Source organism: Desarmillaria tabescens (assembly GCF_030435595.1).
Source record: "Desarmillaria tabescens strain CCBAS 213 chromosome Unknown EV420scaffold_4, whole genome shotgun sequence".
Classification (NCBI taxonomy): Eukaryota; Fungi; Basidiomycota; class Agaricomycetes; order Agaricales; family Physalacriaceae; genus Desarmillaria; species Desarmillaria tabescens.
Window position 1 is genome coordinate 1,202,725 of NW_026848303.1, and position 12,686 is coordinate 1,215,410.

The 12,686-nt window shown below is 48.2% G+C and overlaps 4 protein-coding genes across 4 annotated transcripts; 1 reads left to right on the forward strand and 3 right to left on the reverse strand.

The window, feature by feature from the left end:
• Nucleotides 1–988: 988 nt before the first annotated feature.
• On the forward strand, nt 989–2,255 carry EV420DRAFT_1474979 (chaperonin 10-like protein; the record flags this gene model as incomplete). The annotated part of the gene is made up of 6 exons (XM_060469260.1): nt 989–1,237; nt 1,298–1,378; nt 1,442–1,518; nt 1,545–1,849; nt 1,872–2,014; nt 2,055–2,255. 6 exons carry the CDS (start codon nt 989–991, stop codon nt 2,253–2,255), a joined length of 1,056 nt encoding a protein of 351 aa, XP_060337028.1.
• Nucleotides 2,256–4,369: 2,114 nt separating this feature from the next.
• Nucleotides 4,370–5,439, reverse strand: EV420DRAFT_816234 (uncharacterized protein). The gene is made up of 3 exons (XM_060483575.1): nt 5,246–5,439; nt 4,593–5,186; nt 4,370–4,542 (listed from the first exon to the last, which is right to left on the reverse strand). Exons 1-3 carry the CDS (start codon nt 5,297–5,299, stop codon nt 4,429–4,431), a joined length of 762 nt encoding a protein of 253 aa, XP_060337029.1. The 5' UTR covers nt 5,300–5,439; the 3' UTR covers nt 4,370–4,428.
• An 852-nt stretch (nt 5,440–6,291) lies between these two features.
• On the reverse strand, nt 6,292–8,610 carry EV420DRAFT_1636797 (aryl-alcohol oxidase; the record flags this gene model as incomplete). Its single annotated transcript, XM_060476634.1, has 10 exons — nt 6,292–6,393; nt 6,453–6,802; nt 6,859–6,943; nt 6,998–7,413; nt 7,472–7,654; nt 7,714–7,918; nt 7,981–8,087; nt 8,143–8,300; nt 8,351–8,429; nt 8,490–8,610. The coding sequence occupies 10 exons, from the start codon at nt 8,608–8,610 to the stop codon at nt 6,292–6,294; spliced, it is 1,806 nt and encodes a 601-aa protein (XP_060337030.1).
• Nucleotides 8,611–9,657: 1,047 nt separating this feature from the next.
• Nucleotides 9,658–12,038, reverse strand: EV420DRAFT_1636798 (uncharacterized protein; the record flags this gene model as incomplete). Its single annotated transcript, XM_060476635.1, has 5 exons — nt 9,658–10,173; nt 10,224–10,405; nt 10,459–10,650; nt 10,703–11,744; nt 11,793–12,038. The coding sequence occupies 5 exons, from the start codon at nt 12,036–12,038 to the stop codon at nt 9,658–9,660; spliced, it is 2,178 nt and encodes a 725-aa protein (XP_060337031.1).
• Nucleotides 12,039–12,686: the final 648 nt, after the last annotated feature.

The following is a 12,686-nucleotide window of genomic DNA, read 5'->3' on the forward strand; positions in this document are numbered from 1 at the left end:
CACATACTTACCTCCCTGGTGCTGGTTGAAAATCATTTCCACCGGTAAGGCCCCAGTACAGACATTTATACTATCACAAAAGATCGGTTCGTGATAGCCCAGGTATGCAATCAGTGTTCATGGATAAGTTGAAGGATGTGGATGTTCCTGGTTCCGAGGGCCAAAGATAATTTGTAGATATCCTTCTGTCTGCCCTGGATAGTTTCTACGAAGCTTTGAAGAAAAAGCATCGACGATGGAGTGATATGAATCATACCTTTTGTTTGTGTTTCAATGAGGAAATTTAGGATAATCCCTGGTAGTTGTTTGACAATGTCTTTGCTAACGATGCTATAGACATGGACACCTTTTGCCCTGAAGGCATCTTGTAGTGAGGTATCATAATTACTGAGGAAGTAGTACACCAATACCCGCTGGCTCACGAAGACAGGACTGACGACTACAGTCTACATGTGTTATCGGCTAGTATCGGGTGATTCCGTCGCACGTGATATCTCCCGATTAATAAGCACGGGTAATAGACCTGGAGAGACCTTCCGGGCAAGCAAGGTAATTCTAGTTGTTCAAGTCCTCGTGCAGACCGTCCCATTCACTCACATCCTCCGTCGGTCAGAGGTTCTCCTGTGCCAAGCGCAAGTTCAGCCATGACAGAGCTATCGGTCTTCTACTTACTTCCTCTGGATGATTGCTTACACTGAGCTGCTCTCGTTCCTAACCTGTTATTGCCCTCGTCTCAGGTCAGGATCATTATTTTGCACGGTCCACAGTCTTTTAGGTTGGGTGTGCGTCTCTGTACAGCTTGTATTGGATTGATGCTTCCGTGGCAATGCGTCATACTTTCCACAGACTTGTGGCGGTGCTTCGTTTCATATCTTGCTTAATCAGTACCACCCCACTTAGTAACCCATTTGATGACAAAGAACGGGGAAATTCACCTACACTTGAAAAAGGGCGGGTCTAAAACGTTTCTATCCCATCCCGGAATAAGATGTCTACCCACGTCGCTATCGCTGCAGTCGCGAAAGGTCAATTCGACGAAGTACATGTTCCAACTCAGAAACCTCAACAAGGGGAGGTTCTTTTGAAGGCAGAATATGCGTCGATGGTCGCTTTCGACACGTATGTTACGGATCTCGGATACGCAACCGACACGTTCCCCGTTGTTCTTGGATCCAGTGCCGCGGGAACCATCGTCGAGCTTGGCCCCAGTGTCGATGATCTTAAAGTCGGGGACAGGGTATGCTTTAACTAATATGCGAGGCATTTTCTTTACTCAAAATTTCTGGAATGTATACAGGTCACTGCATTCGCATACCAGGGTTCCAGGTCCAAGGCTATGCAGGAATACTCAATCCAATCGCGGACAGTCTGTGCAAAGGTATCGCTCAGCTCAGTTGCTGAATTCATGTCGGCTATGACAGAGCTTGTAACTGAATTTTAGGTACCCGATTCTATGCCGTTAGCTGCCGCGGCTACGATACCAGATCATTTTGTAGCGGCGTTCCATACACTCTTCAAGTGAACTTGGACTTCCTGTCCCAAAGACATTTCCCGCCTGTCGAATCTCCTCCCTCTTTCTTCTGCTCCAATTCTGGATCTATGGCGCTGGATCTACAACCGGTCAATATGTTATTCCAACTTCTTCATACCGCCGGGTATAAAAATGTCATTGTCACTGCCTCCTCGAAGCATCATGCATATCTGACCTCGCTCGGTGCTACTGCAACCATCGACTACCATAGTCCTTCGCTTGCCGAGGACATCGCGAAGGCAGCTGGGGGCGATGGAAAAGTCATGCTTGCTGTGGATTGTATCACTGCTGAAGGAACGATAGCTGAAGTTGCTGAAGGTGATAAGCCCGACAGGTACAGTGGCGTTGCTTTTACCTGTGAAGGAGGGAAACAACGTTCGAGGGGAGGGAGAGTCCCAGATGTATATGGAAATACCTGAAGGCCGGAATCCGTTTCCGAAAAGTGTGAATGTTTGTGGTGTGCGCACGTTCCTCTACCAAGAAGTGAGTTCTTTTCCGTTTATTGTCAAACCTTTATTGAAAGCTGTTTGTGAAGAATGGGTTTCAGAAAGAGAATGTGATGCCTAAGATTCTTCCTGAATTACTGGAGAAGGGAATTATACAGCCTAATCGGGTTCATTTACTTGATGAAGGCAGCTTCAAGGATAGGGTAGCTGTAGGCTTAGACTTATTGAGACATAACAAAGTCAGTGGGGAGAAATTGGTAGTCAAGATTGAGGTTTAATACCCCGTTCGTATGCGAAAATGCAACTTAGCAAGTAGACAATAGTATTTCATTTATTATCGGAAGTGCGTCAAGGATGCTTAAATGACCTCATGAGTGGGAGAAATTCAGAATCCTCGGAAATTATAATGAGATCGATGAATATTGCTTGAGGTTGTCAGCTCAGTCTGTTCGAATGACGGCAAACGCCACATGGCCTGCCCTTATGTCAGCACGTGACCGCATTAACAGTTGCGAATTGAAATTATTCTTTTGATCTTGTTCCAAATTGTGTACAAAGTAGAGCGAGTGGCGTCTGTTGTTTCGCCGCCGTATAAATCTGCACCCTGACCGCTGTGAGTTCCTAATTCTCTGCCCTGCCGCCGTCGGATTCTCACAATCTTCCTAGCAGAACCGCAGCCACCAACTGGTACGAGTTTCTTGGGCGACGGTGGATCAGTTATTGATATCCGTTTAGGTTCTCCTATAAAACGCCAGAATTAAAATCGGCTCACTTTGCTTCAAGCCCCCCCACTGACACGAAGTAGCTGCGAATATTCAGATCGAAAAAAATAGCTGCACACTGGATTGGGTCTATGCCGATCGAACTCTTTCTTCACGAGATTATGGGCGCATCTGGTGATCCATTCACGCTTATATCTCCTGGGTATCTTCACGACATCTTCGAGCCGATTGAACTACCGACGGAATATGGCAGTGCAAAGGAATACGCGAACACCATCGTGAGTTTATGTCTTATGGTTGTCTTGATGGTACTTTGAAGGAGAGCGTGATTCAAGAAGTAGCGTCAGAGCCCGTTCCCAGATTGAATTTTGTTCAAGGCGACGAATTCAAGGTCGCTAACTTGGCCGCCAACACTGTTACTGACACATTCGTGTACGCCTCCGACGTCAACACTACGACTGGAACAAAGTGGAACTGGTTGGAGTTCAAGAGAGCTTTCTTCTTCTACGGTTTTAAGGATGGCCCAGCCAACCCTCATGATTGGGTGTCGCAGACGCTCTCAGATCGTGGTCAGCTTGCTGAGGAGACTCTGAATGCGCAGTATCGACGACACCTGTTCACACTTAGTCTTAAGTCACGGTTCATCAAGTCGGAGAGGGCGTACACGATCGTATCGCTTCGATCTTCCGACCGGAGGCAAATGCCTCGTCGAGTTTCTGTATCGGTTTTCTGATAGCGATCGAGGGAAAGATGACACGGTAACACTGGCCACAGAGGAAGAAATGTCTTTGGTAGAGCCTCTCTTGAAGCCTTGGACGACAAATACCGGCGTTCATTTGTGAAGACTCGAGTGCTTGATGGTGACAGCGAAAGGGAAGACCTTGCTGGTCCGGCCATTGCTGTTCCATAAAGTATCCTGGGTAGAGCGATGTTGCGTCTTCCAGTATACGACGTGAAGACTAAAAGCCTCCAGTTCCTTAAGGATAACTTGCAGGAGGAATCCGTGATGCTGAAGATTCGTCAATGCAGTTGGCGACCGCAATGTTCTGACTTTTGTCTGCGGTAGTGTCGTTTCTAGCCAGAAAACTACGTCCTACCAATATATTGACAACGATTGGAACCTCGGAGCACCTCTGCCGCTCACCTGTATCCGTAAGCACCAGCATTTGTTGACGGTACGGGTTGGACAACCTGTAAAGGGCTTCAAATCCTAGAAGCAGTTTACGAGAGTGGTCTATGAGGCTTTTTTGGGTGAGCGATGATATTAATATTTGATTGTCACATTTGTTAATCTAACCCCGAATGTAGCTCATGAAGATGCCTTCACAAGATGCAACATTCTTCATCGTAATGCCAATGGCGGGAATATTTTGATCGTATACAACGAGAAGGCGTCGAAAAATAACCATGATGGCAGAGGTCGTGGCTTGTTGGACGATTGGGATACGGGTGTACACACTGCCGACTTGGATAAAGCGGCGCGACAAGCCGAATGCATGGTCAGTGGTTTAAGTAGGATGGTCCAGAGGACCCGTGAAGTGTTGTAAAATGGGGCTGCGTGCCCATAATACATATGCACATAATGTTCCAGGTCTATAAATGGGACTACTTAACGCCCATCGACCCCGAATCAAAACTCAGAATCGAGTATATGTTACGGAATCTTAGATCCTCACAGTCGCAACTTGATAGTACATATATGATACAGTACAATACAGATAGTAATTCATTAGTAGCCGCTGCGCTTCTTCTTTTTTGATGAAGGTCCAGGAAGTTTTACGGCCCTTTGGCAAACAGGACAACGACCAGAGACGCCAGTTAACCAGGGGTCCAGACAAGTCGGCTACTAAGAGTAAGTTTCTATCACAAAACGACGAGAACGTAGGCACGTACGTGAAATACATGTCCACATGCTAAGAGCCTTAATGGTTGCGCACCATCTCCGGCATCTTCTAACTTCAACTCGGCATTGCCATGTGTAGGTGAGCGTCCCGCCTTGAGTGACAACCCCTTGTCTTTCTCCGACGTGCTTACTACTTGTTTTGGCTCTTCAAAGTCCATTAAGCAAATGGCGCAGGTAGCACGATTGCCTTCCAAAACGACAAAAGGGTATCCCCCTTGCTCCCAGTGGTCTTCCCATGTCTCAGAAGCATCAGGCTTCTTACCTTTGCTTTTACTTGGAGTGGACGGTTTATTTGGAGGTTTACCGGCTGTTTTCTTTTTGATTTTGAGGAATCTAGATCGCTGTTTTGATGAAGCGGTAGTACTGGAACCTGGGGGAGGCGGAGGACAGATGTTACATATCGCTCTGGGAACCTTGGGTTTCGGAGGTGGTGGGATGTACGTAGCGAGAGGGATTCGGTCAACCACTGACTTGGACAGCTTTCCTATTTCGGGGTTGATACTCATGCCGGGGTGTCCTCCTCGGTGAGTCGGGTTTTGAAGGGGATGGCGCCCGAGATACCTGGGGGATATGTTCCAAAACAACTGTGAAACAGTAAACATGTTAAAAACGAGGTTTGGATGTACGCGACGAGCGTGCTTACAAAGAGTATTGGCAGGATCAAAAGTACTATCAGGCCTAGGATGAGGACGACCATTCCTAGTAGCCTGATAACCAAGCCCTCTAACCCGACGTGAAAGCAATGTACTTCAAATGATCGTAGCTACACCAAAACCCAAATCCAGAAACACCTCCCTAATTTGGACACCGGCAAAGTCCGTAAATGTCTGTGGCGGCCATGACAAAGTAGAGCCCAAGATTGGATGTTCTGCTGCCGTATAATATCTGCGGTACCTTGACCTCTGTGAGTTCCTCACTCTCTGCCATGCCGCCCTCGGATACTCACAATCTTCGTAGTGGAACCAATCAGAGCAAACATGAACAGCCGACGACTGGTACGCATTTCTTGGGCGACGGTGGGATCAGCGGCTGACGTATACTTAGGCTCTCCTATCAAACACCAGACTTACAATCAGTTTACTTCGGTCAGGATCCCCCCGACGCGACTTCGACAAGACAGATCGAAAGAAATGGACAGTCACTGGATTGGGCCCATGTCGGTCGAGCTCTTACTTCACGGGCTTATGGGCACGCCTGGTGCCAGTCAATTGACGCATCTCTCACCGAGCCATCTTCACGGCATCTTCGAGTCGATCCAATCACCGGCAAAGTGTGGCAATGAAAAGGAGTACGCGGACGCCGTCGTGAGTTTGTCTTGTGATCGGTCTACAACGTTTTTATGATGCTTTATAGGAGAGCGCGATTCAAGATGTAGCGTCAGAGCTCATTCCCGGATTGAAACTAGTTCAAGGACGGTAATTCAGCCACCAGCGTTGTCACCGACGCATTCGTGTATGCCTCCGATGTCGACACTACGAATAGTCCCACTCAATGGAACAAAGCGGAGCTCTGGTTGGAGTTCAAGAAAGCTTCCTTCTTCTACGGTTTCAAGGATGACAACCCTCATGATTAGGTGCCACAGACGCTATCAGCAAACAATTATCTTGCTGCAGTGAATCCTACCCTTGACGGTTGCACGGCAAGGAATTTTGTAACGGTAACCTGTTACCCCCTGAAGGACGCGCAATATCAAAAGCTAGTGTTTTCCAACCACTTCGCCTTGATGAGATCTGCCGCGCGCTCCGCTATGATATACGTTGGAACCTGAGTATGACCAGCCGGCACAAAGGGCTGCAGCATTACCCCAGCATCAGTCCAACACTTAGATAGAATAAATCCGGACAACCCACAAAGATAGACGCGTCAACCACGCGTAACCCAGATACGCCTTTCACGACCAAATCTGGATCTACGACACCATAATCTGCAAACCTCGGGGACATACTAGCAGTACCCACAGGGTGAGCAGCCGTCCCAACGTTTTCGCGCACATACTCCTCTAGAGCTTCGTCCGTTGTCGCGTTGACCAATCCACCATACGCCTCTAGGACATAACCCTCCCACGCTGGCGCGGACAGAAATCGTTTAGCGCTTTTCACTGCTTCTATCATAGCGAAAACGTCAAATTCACTTGCGAGATAGGCTGGGTCGATCAGTGGAGGATCTAATGGATTCGAAGAGTTTAATTTGACTGTTCCGCCTGGATAGTTCAATCAGATGTGACTTGCAAACAGGCATGACAGGGATTTCACGTACGTGAAGCCGGTGATACAACGCAAGTCGCTATGCTCATAAAGTTTCCAGTGTCTGGAATACCAGAGACTGGTATGCTCCATGCATTCTACCAGGCGGGAGATCAGCCACATTCAAGCATCGCCGGATGGGAACTCCATACTTGAATTTCAAGCTCGGTATGAGGAGTGTTTCGTCCGGCCGCCGGATCGTTGACCCTTTCAAAGATCGGCGAATTGTCGGGAAGACGTGACCATGCGATATGACTGAGAAGCGTGTCCACTAACGGCCCTGTCCTCGTCTCGTTCCATTGCGTCACCAGTTCGTTTCGGTACGTCAGATTTCGGAAGATGTCGTCCCAGGTGTTGGTATCATTAACGTACCATTTGTTCCAGAGTATCGGCTGGTCAGACAGGTTCTTGCCTACATCCGGCAAGTCGACAATGGCCTGTATGCCAACCTCCGAAAGTTCTACTGCACCGCCGATGCCGGAATTGAGAAGAATATGCGGCGTTCCTATGGCTCCTGCAGAAAGGATGATTTCCTTGGCTGCTGTAACAGTGAAAAGCTGCGTCGATCCTACACGGAATTTTGTCAATCTGGGACTGGGTAGGCACGCGGAAAGTAGGACACGTACCCTCTGAAGAGGCGGAAAATTCCACAATATCGAAATTGAGCTCGGCCTCGTCACTCTGAATGACCTTGGTCACTTGAGCACCGAGCAACACGTGAAGATTCGCTCTGTTGATAAAATCGGGACCTAAGTACGATACAGCAGAGCTACTTCTTTTGCCGTCATTGATTGTGGCTTGCATATATCCTGTGGAAGTGACGTGAGGTGCGTTACATGTATTGAGTGTGGAGGTAATGTTAGCGCACCTACGCCAGTAGGCATCCCTGAATTGACGTCGAGTAGAAGGGGAAACTCGTCGGGTAACTCGGATGTTGTTCGTAAGACTCGTTCATCAGTGGGTTGAGGGTAACCTGGAAGGCTGACTGCGTTTATGCCGTCTAAGCTATGTATAGCTGGGTCGTATTGTCCGGTAGTGTCGTGACTGTCGGCAGGCGGTACCCATTTTTCATTCTACGACGAGCGCCGATGAATATGAACCTCGCGACATTTACGGAAGGTTTGGAGATACCAACCTTGGAGACATAAGGCTTGAGACTCTCCCAAGACCAGCCTGGGTCCCCGGTGAAATTTGCGTACCGGTCGTAATCCTCTGGAGAGCAGCGGGTATAAATCATGGCATCTATAGATTGATGGAATATTAATTCCAAGCAAATCCAATGACAATAACAACGCACTGATAGAAGTACTTCCGCCGAGCACATGACCTCTTGGAAAGGTAGTAGTCCTGTTGTTGAGGCCAGGTTGCACGGTAGTCGAGTAATTCCAATAGTATGGGTCGTTCCCTAATAACCCCACTAGATATGGTATTTCAATCGACAGCAGGTCACGATCGCTAAGAAACAATGTCAGAATATGATGGATCCTCTGTTTCTTGACACTCACGATGGTCCAGCTTCAAGAATAAGGACGGAAAAGTCTTCCTCAGTCAACCGATTAGCTACAACAGCGCCGCCTGCACCACCTTGAAGTACGTGTTGTGTTAAGATCGATTTACGGAGAATTAAGGGCAAAGCAAACGTACCGCCAATGACCACAAAGTCAAATTCCGTACCAGGAAGATCAGCTACGCTCTCATAGATTGCGCCGTAGCAAATAGAAGCGCACAGGAAAAGGCTGAACAGTAGAGGTGCATGGAGGTGCATCGCTGCAGCTTTCAAAACGGCATTGACACTCCTTAAATAGCGCACAAATTTCAACATCGGCCTAAAGATCATCTGGACAAAGGTATTATAGCCAAGACTATCAGCCTGAGAGAATTAACGCAGCGCTGTGGAGTGTAATTTGATGGAAGATGTATCAGCCAAGTCTTAGAAGACTTTAGCGCTCATAAGTTCTTTACGTCGTAAACGAACGTACCTGACCTGCTGATACGTTCTCGGGACTCCCTCTATTTCTCCGAGTTCTACCCTTCTATCCACCGCTTTGGCATGTATATCAGCAATCTCTTTGGTCATTTATACCCGTGCCTTATAAAGCTGTTCACTTTCTCGCGTAGGCCATCTCATTCCGACGTATTGGACTTTGCTTGGCTTGCTGACATCCTAAATCGTATGGAAGAAAATAGAACTTGGCCGTCACAGTATGGAAACGCAGACGTCCATGATGGCGGTGACGGCAGAAAAGATTGTCATCAAGTTGTCAGAATCGGTGCCGAATGTCTACGGCAGCGCTGCAACGTAGCATGGCATTAGTAAGCGCGTCGGATTGCTTGAACGAAATACAATGAGCTGGGGGTGACTGTATAGGGAAAAAAAAACATGAAAGTTTTTTGCTATGGAATGCAATAGCCTTTCAACCACGTGGCGACAAGTCCCGACAGAGAGATGATGAGTAGACCTGTGACCGGTCCCCACAATGAGCAAGCGTCGATGTGAGTCATTGTGGGGACCGGTCACAGGTCTAGATGATGAGAGCATCATGTCGCAAAGCCTTATTATCTCTCTTTGCGCACTTGATCCCTGCCTCAATATGTTGAACCAGACCACAAAGTATCGCAAATCGTGAGCCACACCCAGCCACGGGACACTTGAGTACCCTCGCAGGGTTGGTTGAGAGCGCCTGAATTGAAGGAACGTTCACACGTGCCAGTGGTACAGCGAGTACCGGTTCTCCCAATGTGGCTCGTGTCTTAGGGCCTCAAAAAGTCAACATCGAGATGTTACATCTATTCCGGCAAAGGTGTCTACAGGTCAGATGTGAATTTCATCTGCTCTGTCACCCGTCCAGGGACATGTGTTGCTTTCCAACGCATCTGATATGGCCTTCCGATGTTGAACACGATCATCTCGTCGACAGAGGTCAGGATCGACCCGGACTTCCCGGTGGAACAAATCATAGACAGTCTGAGGAGCCGGCAAAGTAATCTGGGGCGGGTACCATTCAGTGACAAGCCCCACAGCATTCTGAATCCACGAGTTGAAAACCAAGTCAGCAAAGACCACATTCCAAATACTTCGGGCCTCCTTCGTATTCCGTACGTATGACATTTTCCAAACTTGTCCAGTGTTGAGACTGAAAAATCCTTGAAGCCAGTGTAAGGATGCCGTAGGCGAATAATTCCATGGGAGGCGCAAGAGTCCGCAGTACAATGCCACGTAGACCAGCGACTCGATATCGTGGACAAGGAGATGACTATAGTGTCGTAGTTCACCCGGATTGCCCATTACTGACGGAAGCGACGCAATGCACCTGAATGCAGCGCTTTCCTATAGCGATGGATTTCAGCAGATAAACAGTGAGAAAGGATATACCATACAGTTCGCCCCCGTTTTATAATATGACCATCATTGCGTCCCTCTGGGCCTGCAGATTCCCAGTTTATCAAAACTGCTTCACGTGCGCCAAAGGAGGTATTCTTGTCACTAGCAACAAGAAATATGTTGCTGGCAGAGATGTCGTAGTGGATGATTCCCGCTTTCTGTTCAGCGGCACACAAAACTAAATGAACCTGTTGGCGGGAGAAAAAAAGATGAATGGAATATAGGACATACCATCGAACACGGACTGACAGCTCTTGACGAGCTCCTTTGTCCCTGCGACCGACTCATCAAGTGTATATCCTACCTCACTACTGACAAGGCGATAATGAACTCTGGGCATGATGTGACAGCGATTGGGGGCATGAACCATATACTCTTGGCACCAGCGGCTGTCGACGTAGCTTGAAGTCACCATGGAAGACGCTGAAAATTTACGATGAGGTGTGCTATTAGTAAAGCATTCGGGATAGCGCACCATCAACAGGCTGAACATCGCCGTGGCAAATGACAGTTGGTATGCCGGTCGTCACACCTTTTTCCCGTAGAAATGCCAGAGTATTGCCCTCTTTCGTCATACCAGGGACTGAAAACCGCCAACAATCCTTTAGAAACACGACCTTGGACCTTTGGACGTCGACAGCCCAATATCCCTTCGTCGAACGCGAGGTCAGCAATCGTGGTAAAGTAACCGGTCTTGAAACCAGAAATTGGTGTTTTCTCGTTGCTTCCTGTGCAGCCGCGGATGGATAGCTTGGCATCGGTGCCGTGGAAAACACGTCGGACGCTTCCTGCTTTGACTCCGTCATCTTGCCAGGTTCCAAGAGCTCCTCTGTCCCAGTATCCGACCCTTCATCAAAGACATCCACCAGAAACACATTTCCTGCTTCGTAGTGCCTATCTAGGCGATCTTTCACTGCCTCTGAGTCTTCCGCCAAGCTCTCCTGGAGGATGACATGCTTTTTGATGAGGCTTTCAAAGAGTGCTTCCTGCTCTCCTGTGGCCTTGTGGACGGAGACATCGATTCCTCGCTGCGCATCCGTAGCGTACCCAAAGCGCCAAAGGAAGAGACAGAGTGGTCGAGGATTCCTGCGATAGTCGATCGCACGCGACACAATCACGCCGGACCGATCCCACCGAAGGAGGCGCGCGGTGTGTGGGGTCATAGAAACAGAGAACGCAAAGTCTCTGAACTGCATATTGAGCATTTGGAAGGCGTAGAAAGACATCTGACCAAAATCTACTATAGCTCGCTCTTTCTGCTCTTGGTCGGTAATGTGCTCGAAGAGAAAGTCGTTTCCTTCGTCGCTGGCGAAATCCACGATCTTTCCTTCCCAAAACATCTGCCACAGGCTGGGATCGGGGATGGTAATGCCAGCATTTTCATGCTTTGTAGCATAGCCGCTAACATCAACCTTGGTGCAGAAAGGTCCCGGCCCCGGCTGAGTGGAGGTATCAAAGAAGGTGATACTAGGACAACGTTTGCTTTCATTCGTCTCTCCCGCGTTGAAGGCTTCGGTCTAAGGGAATGAGTTATATCATAGAAATGAGATATAGACGAGACATACGATCTTTCTATACATGGAGGTCTCGCGGAATGTCCTGTTTTTCCTTGGCTTGGGAATCGCGTCGAACGCATTATTACAGCTGGGCATATTCTCGTCCGGATGCTCGAAGCATTCAGGCAGAGATGTATCGAGAAAATCATCGACAGGCATTCTTCCGAGAGTGTGATGAACCATCTCCTGTCCGAGGAGAAGATTCCGGGCCTCTAGGTCGTCAGTTACTGTTGACATAGAATCGTCTGACGACATTATCGTTGTGCTCGTTGTCTTCGAGGCCAATGAATGATGCTTTACTGTGTGAGAGTGGTCCTGGCGCTGCGGATATGAGGTGAAGAGGAGGTGAAGTGAGACCCAGAGACGAGAAAGGAAATTCACATTCAATGAAGTCATACACGCGTTCCTACATTATGATATGGTATTTCAATCGACGGCATCGCTGAGAGAAACGGTGTCAAAATGAGATGGATACTCTGTTTCTTGAACACTCACGGTGAGTCAGCTTCGAGAGGGAAAAGTCTTCCTCAGTCAGCCGACTGGCTACCACTGCGCCTCCTGCACCACTTTAAAGTGCATGTGGATTAAGAGGCAGCGAATGTACCACCAACGACCACAAAGTCAAATTCAGTGCCAGGAAGATCGCTATTCCATCATAAATCACGCCGTAGCAAGAAGAAGTGCGCAGGAAAGACTGCATAGTGTGAGATGCATCGTTCTCGATTTGATGGAAGATTTAATGGATTTTCTCGTCACGGTCCCACGACACGAATACACATTGATACAAGTGACAGATAAAATTCGATACCAACGCGTTTTTGGCTTTTCCGATTATACCATCTATGTTCAAGGCCACGAGGTTAGCGCCTAAAAGTTCCTTTACATCGCAAACGAATATACCAG